The sequence below is a fragment of the Vigna umbellata genome, chromosome 5 (assembly GCF_029865625.1).
Source record: "Vigna umbellata cultivar VRB3 chromosome 5, Vumbellata_1.0, whole genome shotgun sequence".
NCBI lineage: Eukaryota > Viridiplantae > Streptophyta > Magnoliopsida > Fabales > Fabaceae > Vigna > Vigna umbellata.
Genome location: NC_142169.1, coordinates 67,692,200 through 67,710,052, shown reverse-complemented (window position 1 = coordinate 67,710,052; position 17,853 = coordinate 67,692,200). Strand labels below are relative to the sequence as shown.

The following is a 17,853-nucleotide window of genomic DNA, read 5'->3' as shown; positions in this document are numbered from 1 at the left end:
GTATGAAATGTTACGTCGGACATAGTGCAACCTCCATACAAGTGGAGGTGGAAGCTCCACCAACTCCGGTGTGATTAGCCACCCTCCATTCCTCTCTGACAGCCCAAAGCCCAAAAGATTCTTTTAGTTTAGAGGTCTGAAGAAACCCAGAGCAGCACGCAACCCATGTCGGCCACAGATTAGACTGATCCAAAAGCATGCACCAAATTGGGCCCTCAGGACCCATACTCCACTCTCTCTGTTAACCTCATCATCTTGTTTATCCATGCAATAGTCAATTGTGGCTGTTAAAACGTGCACATCTTAACTCCCGATAACAAATTTTGTCACCCAGTCTAAGTCTCTTTCGTCACTACCATAATATTTCTTTTAACAAGTTATGCTGATATCTGCCTACAAAATTACGTCACTCAAATAAACACCTCCACTCAATCCTGTCACACTCACATTAATAACTCACTATAATTCAAACCCAGTTATTAAAATCTTGCCACAACATCCATCAATCTTCATTTTTTTGTTTATTATTGAAATTTCATTTTTTTTATTATAAATATTTTAAAATTTAGATCTGAATACACATATATAAAATTTATATATTAATCAGCACTCTGTTATCACATAAATTTTAAAATTATTTTTACATTTTCAAATTGTATTAAATATGTATAATACTTTTTAATACAGACTGGTCAATCAACAACCTAATATATTAGTCCTTTAATCCAAAATTTCAATGGAATCAATAATTGAGTAGATTTTCATAATATTATATTCAAATTATTTAGAATGAAAATTATGTTTTTCTTGTATTTGCAATATTGTTTCAAAATACGAGCTTCTTCTACAAAAAAAAATGTTAAATGTCGTTTTTTTTAATATTGTTACGTTTTTCAATCTACTTTTCGTTTATTTCATTTGAATTTCTCGAGTTTACAGTTTTTGTATGATATGCTTATAGTTAGTTTTTCCTAAATTTTCCACCAAATAGTAATTAAAAGACATTAATTAAGAACCATGAATATATACTATTTTCATACCTGTATTGGTTTTAAATAAGGAAGAGTGATTACCTTTAAAATACTTATACGTAAATCCTAATATATATCTTGAAACGTTCATATAATTATAATAAAAATAAAATAAAATAAAACTTATTTTCTGTCATTATTAATACCTTATTTCTTAAAAAGTGAAAATTAAGAAAATTCTGCCTCGTGCAAAATAAGATAAAAATAACTAAGTACTAAGGAATAAATAATAAGATTGTAAAATCTCAACTATATTAATTAGATGAACTCTTTTAACTACTAAACTAAAAGTTAAGGTAGTGTATATTTATAACATTCAAACTTAATATTTAAGTAACTTCCTTTCACACAATCATCATATATCAAGCAACTTAATCTCAACACAGTCTAATTAATTAAATTATTTCATGTAATACACACTATTATAATTATTTTTTCATCCAAATATATTCCCATTAAATCATTTTATGCTATACACACTACATATATGCATTATACTTCTTAATCTAACTTATCAACTATCTATATAAACATAGTCTCTCTATCCTATGATAGAGAAAATCCCAACTTAACGAATCACATGTTTTCTTATAATCTATCTTTATCATTATCTCACTTTTTTTTGTTTATCTCTCTTCCATCACCTTATTAATTATATATATATATATATATATATATATATATATATATATATATATGATTTGAGTTGTCAACTTGACTCATAATCCATGATCAATCCTAATCCATTTTTAAAAAAGTTTCTTCTTAGAAAGTCTCTCAAGTGGGGCAAGAAAAAACTAACTCCTAAAACCCCTTCTCAAATGAATTAGGATTAAGGTTAAAGTGGATTTAGTCTCATTACAAAACTTTATTTAACTTTTAAAAATAATATCATTTATATATACATATAAAATTATATATTTTATTAAATAGTTTAATATGTTCTAATTTATAAAAAAGAATAGTTAAGAACTTCAAAAATATAAAACTAAATTTTAATATTAAAAAAAATGATTAATAATTTTTTATTTTTATGTAAAAGAAAAATAAAATTATTTAGTTTGTGTACTTGGGTGAATTTACAAATCAGATGAATAAAACTTACATAGTTACATTTTGTTTTAACACAACTCAGTATTGAACTTAACTTTAACTCATTTTATTAATAAGCTAAACTTTAAAAAGGTTTAATATAATTTCTATTCCTGTATTTGCAAGAATAATTAAATGTTTTTTCTATTTACGTGATTTCTATGTTTTTCTAAGTATTTAATGATCTTTTTTTTTATTGTTTAGAGAATGAGCTGTCATTTGTCATTACAATTTAATGGGGGAGAGTTACTCACTCCACCACACCTGGACCGCTTCTTACATCTCTCCATATTTTATTTTATTCCAAAAACTTTTTAATTTTTATCATTTAATTTTTTTTTATCTTTTTCAAAACTCTAATTCTGCGGTCTTTACCCCTTCACTTTTTTTTTCTCTAATTACACACAAACCTCACCCCTCACTATCTCTCTCTTTCTCTTGGTTTATTCTTTCCTTGCATATTTTTGTGGTTAAGGCTTCATTCTTTTTGTATATATGCTCTATAAATGGATGTATGTGGTGTGATGTGTAAGAGTAAGAAGAAGAGAAACATGAAGACTTGAACGGATGTGAGAAATCCGTTGAAGGCTGAACAGATTTTCCACATTTGTTCAAGCCTTTGCGTTTCAACTCTTTAATTTTTTTTTAGTTTATTAATTTTTTTTTGTAGATTTTAATTTGTGAACATTATAAATGTTTATTTTATAAATGTTTATTTGTGTAGAGGTGAGAACTGCATTATAAGAAAAAGCTTTTAAGGACAAAATAGAAATGAGGAAATGCATGAAGCAACCTGTGGAGGGAGTAACCATCTTTAATGGGTTTATCATCTAATCTTAGGAATAAAATAAGAATACACTCATTATTTTTTTTACGTGTTTATTGTCTAATTTTAAAAACAAAATTGGAAAAATGATAGTAAAAAGTTAAATAATAATAAGATATTAAAGTAAACCTTTATAATAGTCAAGAAAGGATCAGTTTGACATTATTATTTTTTGAAATCCACTTTTTTTTTTACTTTCATTTTACAGTCTATTTTAATAATAATATTATATTTAACTAACAAAAATAAATATAAATAAAATTTTAAATTTATTTATAAATTATAACGTAATAAATATATAATTTAATATCTTGTAATTTTATAATATGATGATAATTTAATATGATTTTCTTATTTATAACATCCCAAAATTTCTTGATAAAGCTGAAGTTGAATCCATATGAGCCAAGGCTCTTGTTGCTACCACATTCCCATACTGCCTTTTTAATTTCATTTCATCAAATCTATTAATTAACATATTGTTATCTTCCTCCGTTATTTGTTGGAAATGGATATTATCTAGCCTAATTCCAATATCCTGTGTTGCCAACAATTTCTTTGTATAAAGCTCCCTCAGCTTCTTTTAAAATTTCAGGTTCCTCACACCACTCTCATAATATTTCCAACCCTTTGATATTGTTCTTGAGTGATCTCCATTTAATATATATGATTGGAAGAATTTGGAGTTAGTATCTCCCTGTGCTATCCACTTAATCCTAGATTTTTGTTGCATTATTGATTATTTTTTAGATTTAGCAACCTAAGTTGACTAAGTAGTTCTATACGCTCAACCTTGCTTTCCTCATCCAAATTACTCCAAACTCTCCAACTCTCGTAATTATACCCATTTTTACTTTACCAGTATAACCAAAAATATCATTGTTCCAAATCTTTAATTCGTGTTCATCCTTTTGAATTTTTCGTTTACTGCCCACATGCTATTACCTTGTATTTTGTACTCTTTTCCATTTCTATTTCACAAAGTTTCTAAATCTACTATCAGTGTGCCACACTTCTAGACATTTAAACGGTCTTGGACCCCAATCTACTAATGTATTCTTTATTACAATGCCTATGAAGTATATATACTGTTTACAACTAGATCATTGGTCCATCCATTCCATTGGGTATATACCATGTGTACTTTCTTCCTACGTAAGGGAGTTCAAACATTTCAAAATTTTCAGTACAGTAGTCATTGAAGTCTATAATCTCTCTTTTACTAATTCTTCATATGCTCAACCCTTTCCTCTCATATTACAATATATTTGTATGCCACATAGTAAGTATCCCCTATTCTTTCTTAACTTCGTTATGTATACATTCTATATTATTATCATCCCAAAGTTCATAACATCTATCTTTATTCAGTTCATGAAAGTTGGTTGCTTGAATACAAATCATACTGACTCCTTAATTCTTAATTCCTTAATACATCTCCATTTAATTACATTCCCAAATCCTCTTATGTTTATATTTATTATCCTCATTTATCGCAACTCATTTTCCCAACATCGCTCTCAGTTTTTAATTTCCTATCTCTTTTTTCCTCCTCACCGTTTCGAGTTACCTCTAATTGTTTCCCAAATTCCCACTACCTTTCTTCAACCAAAATAGTCTATCATTCTGCCTATTTTATAGTTATTTAATAGTTTTACAAGATAACACAATTATAATATATTTATAATTATACTTTAACTGTTGTTATTATTATAATAATAATAATTAAATATAATAAAATTTTTCATAAAAAATGAATAAAAAGTCATTCGCATTTAAAGTGTAGTATGCGGCACTTTCATTTAAAAATAAAAGATATTATTTTAAAAGGAAAAAGATATTATTGATATTCGTATATTATTGATATTCGTATATTATAATATCTTTCTGTTACTGTTCTCTTTATATTTTGTTGTTTGACTGTTTATATATATATAAAATCACCTGTGAACAAAAGTTTAGCAAGTTTCTCGCAGCTTTTGTTTCAACAAATTTTTTAGGTTATAAAAGAAACCACGATGAGACGAGTTTTGAGAGTTGCTTTAAGGGCACTTACCTATTGCATTGATGTGTTTCAAGCATTTTGGAATATCCTTTGTTTCAAAGTTTCACATGCTTCAACACGCGTTGATCCAAGTCCAATAGAACCATCAAACTCAGACGTTGATCCAACTCCAATTGATAGCAGAATGACAGTGGAAGAAGAACGGTGGTCATATATGCCGCATGACCTGCTATCGAAAATTGCGGGTGAACTAGGGCTCATGGACTTTCTCAGTTTCCGATGTGTATGCAAAGATTGGCACATTGCTTCTTCAAAAGTCTCACACGAAGATAACTCGTCTACGTGTGAACCTTGGTTCCTCGTTTACGAAGGAGAAGGTTCTCAGTGTTCGTTGCTGAGCAGCAAGCATAAACGCTACATCAGCCATACCCTAGAACTGGAAGGGGCAGCATGCCTTGCATCGTATGAAGGATGGTTACTTCTGTTTCGTGAGGGCTCTTTGTTCTTTTTTTGCCCATTTTCAAAGGCAAAAATAGAGCTTCCGAATTGTCCAATCGCCGAAGTAACCGACCACGTTGCAGCATTTTCATCTGCTCCCACTGCTCCAAATTGCACTGTTGTTGTGCTTAACCGTTTGAGTCAATTTGAGTTACAACTTTTCATGGTTTGCAGGGGAGAGACGGTGTGGACCAGGCACTCGTATGAGGGTTACAATTTTAAAACAATGAGGACAGCTTTGTTCTACGAAGGGGATGAGTTTCACTTTTTGGACGGGAAACAAGGTTTGGTTAGCTTCGATTCTAAAAGCAGTGAATGGAAGAGTTATTATCTGCGTCCAGCAACAGCTAGTCCTGAAGATGTGGTAGTTTTGAGCTACAGGATAAGTGAGAACTTTTTTCAACACCGTAATAATAATGGTAAAGGGACATTCTTAGAGGCAAATGATTCAATTTCTACTGTGGGAACTACAGTTTCACGCAATACTGGTAATTATGACTTGTTAATTGGGAATGAAAGCATAAAGGCGCCCAAGGAATCTGAAAGCCGTCATCTTAAAGGAGTATGGATCAAACCTAAATATTGCTATGTTCCTCCAGATCAGACATGGTAACTTGTTAGGGTTTCAGTTTTTTCCCTTTGGCTCACTCTTTCACGGGTTTCTTATTTCTTTCTAAATATATATTTCATTGCTCGGTATTTTTTTTAATTGCCCGTAGTTCCAAACCATCTAATGGTTAAGGATTTGGAGTTTTTATAATTAATCCCTACTCTCTAATTCTGGTTCCTTAATTAGCATTCAATAATTTAATACTAAATAAGATTTGCAGATTTTTTTTGGGTATATTTTCTACTGAATATCTATCTAATACCACTAATTAATTGATACTTTTATTTTAAAATATTAAATAATTTAAAATGAATCAACTATAAAACTAAAAATATTATTATTTTTTTAAATGCGCATCAAAATCGAAAGGTATGTTTCTAATTAATAAAGAAAGGATAAACTGCACGTTAGAGAGCTTGCCTGAAAGGAAAGATTCATTGATTCTAAGTTTTTAGAAGATATTTAAACCCAAAAAAAATATTTAATTTACATCGAAGAAAAAAACAAAGGATCTCCGGTTTAATTTTATTACAAAATATATTTAAACAATATTTGGTTTGATTTAGTTCGATTTAAATGTAAAAGAAATTGAATTAAATTAAATCAGATTTAGGTTGATAGTTTCATTTTTTAATTCATTATAATTAAATATTTTTTTAGTCTTTTTTATAGCGTTAAATAATTAGTTTATACGTTTTGGTGTAAATGTTGTCCGGTATGTCTTTGTTGCAATGTTGTCCGGTATGTCTTTGTTGCTCCTGGCTGTCTGGGATACTTGCTCTTCTGCAATTGTTATACCTGAACTTTTGCCTGTCATTGTATTTATAAGCAAAATAAAAATAATCACCTTACCAAAAAATATAGTTAGTGGCTTATAAATATCTTAACCGTTTAAGATATTTTATGTAATAAATATAATATTTAAAATATTTTATGTAATAAATATCTTACTACATAACAATACATATTAATAATTTTATTCATTTTTATTAACAAATAAATTATAACAAAAATAAAATAAAAAGAATAAAAAATATCTATCCATAATGAAAAAACAAAAATCAATTATATTTATACATTATGATATAAATAATAGATAACTCTGATGTAATACTTAGATTTTTTTTTCACTTTCTAAAATATATAATTAACACAAGTTACATAATTTTTCAAATAAAACTGTATTTGAAATCTCAATAAAAAATAATTATTATTTTACAAATATAAACTGGTACTATAGGCTCGGAACTAAAAAAGAAAAACATAAATTAAAAGATTAACCTAAATATTTTTTTATATTTAGTTTTAAAAGTAATTTTAAATGTTTTTTATCGTCAACGCCAATTGGTAGATTTTGAAAATTAAATGGACGGAAGTGGTTTCAAACTGATGTTATACTTTTTCATTAAAAATAAAAACAGCTTTCTATGTGTAAAATTAAAAGGTAATTTGAAAATAAAAACTAATAGTAATATTTAAACGATCAAAACTTTATTTTCAAGAAAAAACATTAAGATGTATCTGTCTCTCGAATTGGTTTGGATATGTGTATTAGCGAACAACTATTTTTGAAACTAAATTAGAAGGTTTTCATTCAGGATTCCACGATTAATACAAAATCGATATGTAAATAGTTTATACCAATTTCACAAAAAAAAATATAATTTTCTGAATTATCTTTTTATGTAAATATTAATTAAGAATTCATGCAATGAAAATATATAGTATAGACGAAAGTGGATTAAAATAAAAGATGTTTGAAAAATACAAGAAATGTAAATACAAAAAAACAAAATTACCAAAAAAATGAAATAAACTGATAAAAGAAATCAAATAGAGTGTTGCTCTTTCTTAGCATCTTTTTTTACCTTTATATAACTTCTCTTTCAATTTTGTCTACGAGCCCCTTTTTCTATACATATTGAAATTTTAGATCATCCCGTCATTTTCATTATTCTAAACTGACCACGTGTCAATATTCTGTATGATCGTTACTTTATTATTTTTGTCCTTCATTCCTTCTTTTCGATCTATCTATCTCAGTGTTGCCTCTGAGCCCTCTCAATTTCAATTCTCAACGAAATTTTAATTTTTTAAAAATTATAATTTTAAATTTAACATTATTATATATTATAAAAGAAATCACGATCTTTATAAATGTAAACTCCAACAAAAGAAATAGAAATTAAAAATAATTTAAATTAGAAATAAAAGTGGGAGAGTAAAAGAAAAAAAAAGGAAATAGTACTTCACAGTAAAAAAAACTCAACTTTCAGGGGGTTGAACAACGGATTAGCTTAGTCTTACAATTCCCATGTTTTTTATACAACCGCCTAATAAATATATATCATTATTGTTATTTTAGTTTTTTTTGTCATTTAAATTTTATATTTTATTATTAGAAATGGCTATTACAATACTTGCACTTGATATTCCTTTCGTAGCATGATAATATGTGCCAATAAAAATAGAAAATAAATAAAAATGTGTGCAAGAAAAAATATTTTTTAAATTGTTAAAATATCATAGTTTTTCAATTTGTGTTGTACATCGAAAAGTTTAGGCTCCCCATGATCACTGACCACCACGGCCTGATGACACTGGCCATGGTGACAGTCACTAGAATAGTGGCTAGTGGACCTAATAGGAGAAAATTAGTTATAATCTTATAGAAAAAGGAAATAATAATTAAGATTTTTTATTTGTGTGATAATTATTTAAAGATTGTATTTACGTTTGGGAATGTTCATAAATGTATATGAGTTTGTCATGAATTTGTAAGAATGCAACCTAAACTCAATTTTAATCAAATAATCCAACGCGTTCATATAAATTGAAAATATCTTACCGAGATGTTGAAGTTGTTGAGATTTTTTGTTCTGTAACGGAAAATGAAAACAAACTTCACTGAAAGTGAGGAGAGTAAGGTTGGTATTGTATATATATTGAAAGGTAGATGTATATATTTATGTGTATGTATATTTGTAGGATGCAGGGTGCAATATATATGACGATGTGAAAGGCAGATTGAAGGAGAGACATGACTGGGAAGTGGTCAGATCTACCTGGTGACCTGCTTTCGCAAATTGCGAATGGTCTAGGGCTTATTGACTTTCTCAGTTTTCGTTGTGTTTGCAAAGATTGGAACACTGCTTCTTTAAAAGTATCACCATATGATAAATCTGATCTGTGTGATCATGGTTTCATTGTTCTTTTTCTGCCCCTTCTCAAGAGCAAAAATAGAGCTTCCAAATTGTCCTTTAACCGACGCATATGTTGCAGCATTCTCAGCAGTGATAATGAATTACAACTCTCTCCGGAGGCTTCTTTTTATGAAAAAAAGGAATTTCGGACGGAGAGAATGGTCTGGTTACCTTCAACGCTTCTAACAAGACCAAACAAAAAAATATCGTGATCATCCCCGTCATTATTATGGTATAAATAGTTATCAAATACAAAAAAAATATCATAAAATAAAAATAATGACACAAAAAAAATATTATAAATTTAAATCGGAAAAATATAATTAATATCTACTGAAAAATAAATCATCGACATAATAGTTATAAATTATAATTATTAATTAAAAAATAATTATAATATACATAAATAAATAAATAATTCTTTTCATTTCAAGTAGAAAATAACTCTCGAAGTGAAGTATGATTTTAATTTATTGGTCAAAAAGGTTACTTTCAATAAAAAAATATATTTAGCTAATTAATATTTTGGTCAGAAAGACCTAATATATAATGCCAGTTGATAAATAACTTTAACTACATTTATAATGATTGGTTGAAAACAATCTTTAGACTAACATTTATTGAAAATAATCTCAGCTATTATTAAAATGTGTTTAAAATGAGTAGTACAACATTTATGATGTCATCTCATGATAAAAACTATCTTAAAAGAGAACCTGAACAGACAAAACAATTTCAAAAAATGAGTTAACAAATCGTAGTTTGGAGAGAGGAGAGTAATTGAATTACTATGGTAGATTCATATTTCCATTTGTTTTAAAATTTTGTATCTAAACAATATATCCTTTGAACTACTCTCGTCCACTTATATTTTCATTTTGTTTTAAAAATTTGTACCTAAACAACATCTCCTTTATTATAAAGATTTGGTGATAGACCAAAATAAAGTTGATGAAATAAAAATAAGATAAATATAAGTTCTCATTAATGTTATTGTAATTTATTATAAAAATTATATATTAATATATTGCTGTGGTGATGATGATAATAAAAATAATGGTTGTAGTAAAATTATTGATGATGGTAATGAATGTGACCATAAAAAATATGACAAAAATTATAAAATAAATAAATATGATGGTAATAGTGCTAAAAATAATAATAACAAGATGATTATAAATGTAATATAACAATAGTAATAATAATGATTTTTAAAATAATAGATTTAATAAAATTATTGAAACTAAATATAATAGTTAATAGTTGTATCAATAAAAAGAATAGTAATAGATACCATAAAAATTAAGTGATGATAGTTTGGAGAGAAGAGAGTAAGAATCATTTCAAAAAGAATATAAATAGACAAAACATACTTTGGAAAAAGGGGAGAGTATGAACCATTTCAAGTTTGAATTTAAATTTATCCAACTACAAGTAATTGAACTATATTCATATTTCCATTTGTTTTAAAATTTTATACCTAAAAACCATATCCTTTATAAAAGTCTGGTGATAGACCAATATACAAGTTGGTGAAATAAAAATAAGGTAAATATTAATTCTCATTAATGTTTAGTGTAATTTATTATAAAATTATATATTAATAGTGATAATAATAATAATAAAGGTGGTAGTAAAATTGTTGATGATGGTAATAAATGTCAAAATAAAAAAATGATAACAAAATTTTGTTGAAAAAAATAACTATTATGGTAATTGATATCAATTAATGGTACAAATAATGTTTTATGAAAATAAAAGTGGAGATGCAGGGGATCGAACCCTGTACCTCTCGCATGCAAAGCGAGCGCTCTACCATTTGAGCTACATCCCCAGTTGAGTTTCCATATATAATTTATTTTTATATACTTATACTTTAATATTCTCCCCATTGTTCCCCTTAAATTTGTATTCAGAGAGGTGAATAAACCAAAAAGGTGTATAATGGCTTCCTTATCACTTTGCATAGCCACGAAAGGGCCCAATCCCTCAGCTTCTCTCATTCTCACTGCCCCAAAACCATCTTCACTGTCTCTCAACGTTGGCCGCAGCAGTTTCTTCAACGTTCGCTCTCCTCTCCTCCATTCTTCCTTCCTCTCCTCTCCTTCCCACCTCTCTTCCCCTTCCTCCTTTACAGGTACTCACTCCTCGCCTTTATTTCCCATCTCATTCTTCGCTAATTACACAATCGGTTACTCTTGGTGAATTTCCTTGTCCTTTGGTTATCATTGTTTTTGTTAGTTTTATTTAGGAAGTGCTGAATTCTTCCTTGTCAAAGTATGGTATGCCAAGCTTAAACATTTTTTTAATAGCTGTTCTAGTTGGGATAGTGGCAGTTTTGAATTGGAAGTGATTTCTCTTTATTTTAATAGGGATGTAGGGATCTATGTTGCTAATGGATTTTTGAAAAAAACATGCTATTGTGGTTGAGTTTAATATAACTTGAACATGGACACAATTTGGAACCGAAGTTACTCTTCTGGGTTTTGAAAGGGATTTCTTTGTGTCAATTTAAGCAAGCTTGTAGGAGTTGATGCCACCACTTGCGGATGAAATGGGTTGTAAGTGAAGCCAAGCAACTATATTTATGTAGTACACGAGTACCATAACAAGCCTTTTATCACTGTTTAGAACAATAATACCTGTTTAAAATACTTGCTTTTTTAACCTTTGTGTTTTCGGATTAAATGCAATCAGTAGCTTTGAAGTCTGAATATGTTATCCAGTCTGAACAAATCCTATGAACTTGACTATACATACCAGTATCCCTGAATGACAATTTTTAAGATGCTGAATGATTGCGGCATTGTTTTTAGTTGTTGTAATGAAATTCTTTCTTCTTCTCACTCTAAGGATTTGTGATCTGGTTATAGTAGTACCTTGAGTGTGGTAACAAACAGGAAACCATCATACCATCCATAATCCAAAATCCTTAAGACGCATTTGTGAATGTTTTTCACTTACATATTGCTAAATTTACTCGTTTTTACGCTGGGAAACTCTAAATCAGACTTGACCACCAATAATAACATAAGAACAAATGATTCCAGAACTTTTATGGTTTAGTTGTGGAGGTTGAGTTTATTAATCCTTCTGGCTCAAAGAATTTTGGTAGCAATGGTTGAATTTATTAATCCAATGAGCCCAATATGGTTCAAAGATTACATCTAGATCTTAGGTGCATCAGTTAAGAATATCTGAATGGCATCCTTTCATTAACATGGTTGATAGCATTTGAGAACTCGAGCAATAGCTCAATCTATAATTAATATTCAACATATTTTGGCATTGAAACTTCATAGTAAATAACTTAGCAAAGAATAAAGATAAAGAGAGGTGGGGAAACTAGAGTTGTTAGCATTGTTAGTAATAGCTGACAGGGTTTGAAGTGTTTGGCAGATTTGTTTAATTTGCATGAGCATAGGAGTTGTTGTTGATGTGAAGTAAATTGTGAATGTGTCAAGGGTTGTCACTTGGATTGGAGTTGACATCTAATGTTGGGGCGAGAAGAGGAAAAAGTGGTGGGTTGGTTGTGAGGGCAGGCAAGGCTGCTCTTTGTCAGACAAAGAGAAACAGATCAAGAAAATCATTGGCACGCACTCATGGTTTCCGCAAACGAATGAGCACACCAGGTGGAAGAGCTATTTTAAGACGACGACGTGCCAAGGGACGGAAAGTTCTTTGCACCAAGTCCCACCCAAATAGTGGAAAGTAGTCTCCATTATCGCCACTTTCTTCTGTTATTCTTTTAATGCATTGATTCCTCCCAACTTCCTCTGCATTTCAAGCTTTTCATCTTTTTAACACTCGTTCTTTCTACCCTTTATGTTTAATTTTTTTATGCTATTTATCTGTTTTGTCCCCTATCGTTCTTGCCAATTTACACTCTAATTTGCTTCAAAGATGATTTTCCTTTTTTAAATAAACCAAATTAAAAAGTTTTCCAAATAGACCACTAAACACTTTATTTTTAAAATTAGACCTGTTTACTGGGCACATTTAGAATTTGGTTTTGAATCGAATTTCTAATTGTGGACAGTGATTTCTAGAATATGAAAATGGGTCGTTACGACTTCAATGTTCCTGTATTTTGGTAGAAGTCATATCATGCCTCACAATTTTAAGGTTTTCTGAAATCGTATGAGCCTTTACAAATTTGATTAAATGTAATTAATTAAAATTGAAGTAGTTTGTTGTTTCAGGACTTTAATATTAAAACAGAAATCGGGTACACGATTTTATTTTCACATTTCAAAAGTCGTATAGTGTGATAATGAATTTTTCACAATGAAATTGTATCCATTACACATGTCATGTTTCTTAGTGATAATGATTTTTTTACCACGAAGTTGTATCCATTTGACATGTCTTGTTCCTGAATGTATTTATTCTAAAAGAAAATTCATATCGGTAATTTCGATTTCTTCGTAACAAAGTTGTGTCCACTTGACATGTTTTGTTTTTGGATGTAATTTTTCTAAAAGAAAATTCTGTATATGTAGTTTTGAATCGAATTGCTAGTAAAAAGAATCGTCCAATTGTATTTAAGGTAAAAAGAATTGAGTTTGTGTCTTAAATATCAAATCACTACGAAAAACTTACAGAAGTAAATGAAAATTTGAAGGATCCATATACATGAAAATTTGTATGGGGAATCTATCGCTCAATACACTTATTTTTTTATGGATTGATTTGGGTAGTTATTCGAGTCATTTTATTTCAAGCTATAGTGAATTATGATTTTTGCATTGATATGATTCAAGTTATTTTTTTCTTATATATATTTATTGTATTAGCTAATAAAAAATAAAATAATTAAAATTAATACTAAATAATTATTTTAAGTGCAAAACCATACTCTAAATGTATACATAATAATTTAAATTAGGATGAACTATACTTATACTTTGATTCCTAAATTATAATTCGATCTTGATCTTTATTTATATTTCAAAGATTGGTCATGTTAGATTCCTAAATTATAATTCGATCTTAAATTTTATTCATATTTCAAAGTTGGGTCATGTTAGATATATAGATTAAAGAAATGTATGTATATAATTTTCTTTGTTTAACTACGTTAACTTTGTTTTACGTGACAAACGATTAACCTTATAAAAAAAATTAACGCCGTTAAGAGACAAAGATGATATACACTTTAGTATCAACACCTTAGATAATCTAACTTTGAAATAAAAACAAAACTACAACTATATTATACTTTAAGGAAAAAAACATTATTAACACTTTAAATTATGATGTAAAATTACTTTTAATTATTGACAATTTATTTAAAGTTATTGAAATTTATTCCAAATAGATAAAGTATGGGAGTTTAGTGTGATAGAGTAAGATGGCACATTGCATAACTGAAACGCGTGAAAGCACATTGCATAACTGAAACTAAATTTCTTATTACTAATAAAAAATATACTAGTAAAATTAATTTGTCAATTTTAACTCATTTCTAAAATAGTTTTCTTATTGACCTCAAATAAATGGGTGAAAAAAAAATATTAAGCACAAGACTTTATACAGGATTAACATCATGATCAAAGTAAATTTTATCAATAATAACACAACTTAATTTTTAAATATCTTTTAGAATTTTACTGATTTTTTAAAGTATTTCAATTGATCCCTAAATATTTTGCATTGATTATAAATTGGTCCATAATTAATTTTTTATTATTTGTAACTTAATTGGAAGGTTATGGATCCACTTAATTTATTTGATTAAATTTAACTTGTTTGTCATTGTCAAACATTAGTTCTACCATTTTATCTAATATTAAACTAAAATGATTTAATCTAAATTGGACCTCAAATCATCTTGACTCAAACCGATTTGATTTGACTCGACGTTGTGTGACTTGATATGGTTTCATATAATTTGACTTGGCTTAATGTGTGACAAATTTTACTCAATTCGATATGAACTCAACACGATTCGACTCAATACTATTATTGTTAGAAGCCTCACACCGGCTAGAGACAAGACCAATTGATAATATATAAGTGAGTGCAAACATCATCTTACAAGTCAATTTTGTGGGGTTGAGTTAGGCTTACAGTCCACACGCTTGAGATGATGTCTATACCTCGATGTGAGGGGTGTGTGTTGGAAGTCCCACATCGGCTAGAGATAAGGTCAATTGATAATATATAAGTTGGTGAAAATCTTGCTTTACAAGTTGATTTTGTGGGGTTGAGTTAGGCTTAAAATCCACTTTTTTAACACTTATGACTAGATGTGAGTTCAACTCGACTCAACCCAAAATACATTTAATTCCACTTGAATCATCCAAAACTTAACTTAACTAGTTCAATGGATACCCGACTCAATTCAACCCAAAATAGATCTAACTTGACATATATAAATACCTAAGAATACAACCATCATTAAAAATATTATGGCTACTCATCTAAAAGGAAAAGTCTTTAACATAATCATTGGTAATATTATTTTTGGTTTTAATTGTCTAAACGTTAGACCATTAATGTTTCTTAGTCTTTTATTTAAAAGCTCAAATAAAATGAAAATTCTAATATGTTTTTTTTAGGGTTTAATTTCATCAAAGTAAAGAATTGATCAATCTCATTTAAATTATAAATATTGTTAACCTAAATAAGTGAAAAAAAATCATTAATCTCATTTAAACTATGAATATTGTATGCTTGAATAAGGAAAAATTTAAACAGACAATAAAAACTATCTCCATCTAGATTTATTGTTCACTTAATCTAGTGCAAATGTTCGTTTAAGTTAGTAATTCCCTTAGAAGAATGGTCATTGTAACGTACTTTAGAACATTTACGATGCAAGAATTTTAAAAGCAGTTTTCACAAGTTTTGTTAAAAAAATAAATGAAAATTCGTAGAAGGTTAAATTTAATCCAGTTAGTTAGTATTGGCAGTAAGTTTTTGCATTGGATGACACATTTTGTATAACAGCTCAATGAAGCTCAAAATCCGGCAATCAAGCCACTAACGCTTCTGCAAATCCTTCAAGTCTCAGTATTCAGAATTTTCTACAATTTGAATATTTCTTAGCTTTAACTTATTATGCTCAGTAAACTGAATATTTCTGGTCTCATATAATTTGTTTTGGAATTAAATGAAAGTCAGGTCATATGAATTATCACATTCTAGCTGCAGAAAGAACTCCATATTATGCGCCAATCCAGGAAGAAAGATTATGTTTATTGAACTGCTCATTCTTAATATATAAAACAAGATTTTGAAAAAAAAAGTATCATTGAATAAAATCAGTACATATTTTATTTAATTACTTAAAAAGAGGTGTAATATTTTCTGGAGGAATAATTTTTATATATTTATTTTAAAAGAATAAAAATAATTATATGAAATTGAGGTTTAAAAGCATGCAAAAATAAATTTATGATATTGTAAGCATAATGTGACAAACGAGTGAAACAGGTGGGGCACACATCACATCTTTGAGTATAGTTGTTTCTAATATTTGGAATGTGAGACATCTTCATCTTCTCGTGTTGGATGGGTTAACCATCTTTCACGTATACCTCTGCAAATAGCCAAATCGTACCGACTCCATTATAATAATAATATTTTGATATGAGAAATTAGTTAGTTAATTGTAGAAGTCCTAATTATGGTCAAAATATCCAACTTCAAAAAGACAAGAAAAATATTAAAAATTAGATTGACTATCATTTATTTTTTTAATAATTTTACTTTCTATTTTGTATATTGTTTAAATATTTTACATTAGTTATCCTCTATAGTTTTAGATAATTTATTATTTTACATTTTTCTACATCATTTAATCTTTCTGCTTTTATAGAATCATTCTATAAAACTTTCTTTATGTTCTATTTTTTGCATTTTTAAAAATTTTATTCTATATAATTTTCTTCATCATCTAATATTTATTTTTTGGATTTCTTTATATATATTTTTTTAATAGTCTAACTTTTATATTTTCAAATTGTTCACTCTTTCATTTTTTACAAAGTTTATATTCTTAAAAATATTTATTATTCTTTCATCTCAACTTTTAATCTTTTTTTTAATATAAAATATATATATTAACACGTACAAACAAGAATGTGCATGGAGAAAAAGTAATTTCCTTATATTTGTTATATATCAATATTTTATTTGTTTATTTAATATAAAAGCTCATAAATTTCTTCTTATTGAGAAGGAGAAATGTGGGAAAAGAGTCACTAACAAAAAAGTTTTAGCAATTTATAGTTTCATTGAAATTTAAACTTTAAATTTAAAACATCAATATCATTAGTATTGAAATATGGTAAATTTAAACCTTTAAAAATGTATTAAATATGATATTACATTTATTATTTTTGATGAAAAATACTTGATATTATTGTATACAAACAAAGAAATTCAAGAAATAATTGTGAAATTAATCATTTTATTAATATACATAAATAAGTTTCATTTAAGTAAGGATAAGACTTAGATAGTGTATAAAGAGGGTAATTGTAGAATATTAAATTATAAATGTCTTTATATTCATAGTTTATATAAAAAGTAAAATTTAGATAGTTCCATTAATAAAATAAAGAGATATTATATTGGTT

General features: G+C 27.9%; 3 protein-coding genes and 1 non-coding gene across 4 annotated transcripts; 2 read left to right on the top strand and 2 right to left on the bottom strand.

Annotated features, from left to right (window-relative positions):
* Positions 1-3,532: 3,532 nt before the first annotated feature.
* On the bottom strand, positions 3,533-4,148 carry LOC148198836 (uncharacterized). Its single transcript, XM_088115931.1, is given in 4 exon segments — positions 3,533-3,702; positions 3,705-3,780; positions 3,930-4,021; positions 4,121-4,148. Coding segments are annotated over 4 exon segments (366 nt in total).
* Positions 4,149-4,967: 819 nt separating this feature from the next.
* LOC124841002 (F-box protein At4g00893-like) lies at positions 4,968-6,065 on the top strand. The gene has a single exon (XM_047317164.2). It carries the CDS (start codon positions 4,968-4,970, stop codon positions 6,063-6,065), a length of 1,098 nt encoding a protein of 365 aa, XP_047173120.2.
* A 4,961-nt stretch (positions 6,066-11,026) lies between these two features.
* TRNAA-UGC (transfer RNA alanine (anticodon UGC)) lies at positions 11,027-11,099 on the bottom strand. The gene has a single exon. It is a non-coding gene; the product is annotated as a tRNA-Ala (tRNA).
* Positions 11,100-11,173: 74 nt separating this feature from the next.
* LOC124840996 (large ribosomal subunit protein bL34c-like) lies at positions 11,174-13,129 on the top strand. The gene is made up of 2 exons (XM_047317155.2): positions 11,174-11,402; positions 12,730-13,129. Exons 1-2 carry the CDS (start codon positions 11,210-11,212, stop codon positions 12,978-12,980), a joined length of 444 nt encoding a protein of 147 aa, XP_047173111.1. The 5' UTR covers positions 11,174-11,209; the 3' UTR covers positions 12,981-13,129.
* Positions 13,130-17,853: the final 4,724 nt, after the last annotated feature.

Bases quoted from the DNA above. Each gene is read 5' to 3' on its own strand.
- LOC124841002 (XM_047317164.2), top strand. From the start codon at position 4,968: ATGAGACGAGTTTTGAGAGTTGCTTTAAGGGCACTTACCTATTGCATT.
- LOC124840996 (XM_047317155.2), top strand. From the start codon at position 11,210: ATGGCTTCCTTATCACTTTGCATAGCCACGAAAGGGCCCAATCCCTCA. The intron at 11,403-12,729 runs GTACTCACTCCT...GAATGTGTCAAG, and splicing joins TTCCCCTTCCTCCTTTACAG to GGTTGTCACTTGGATTGGAG.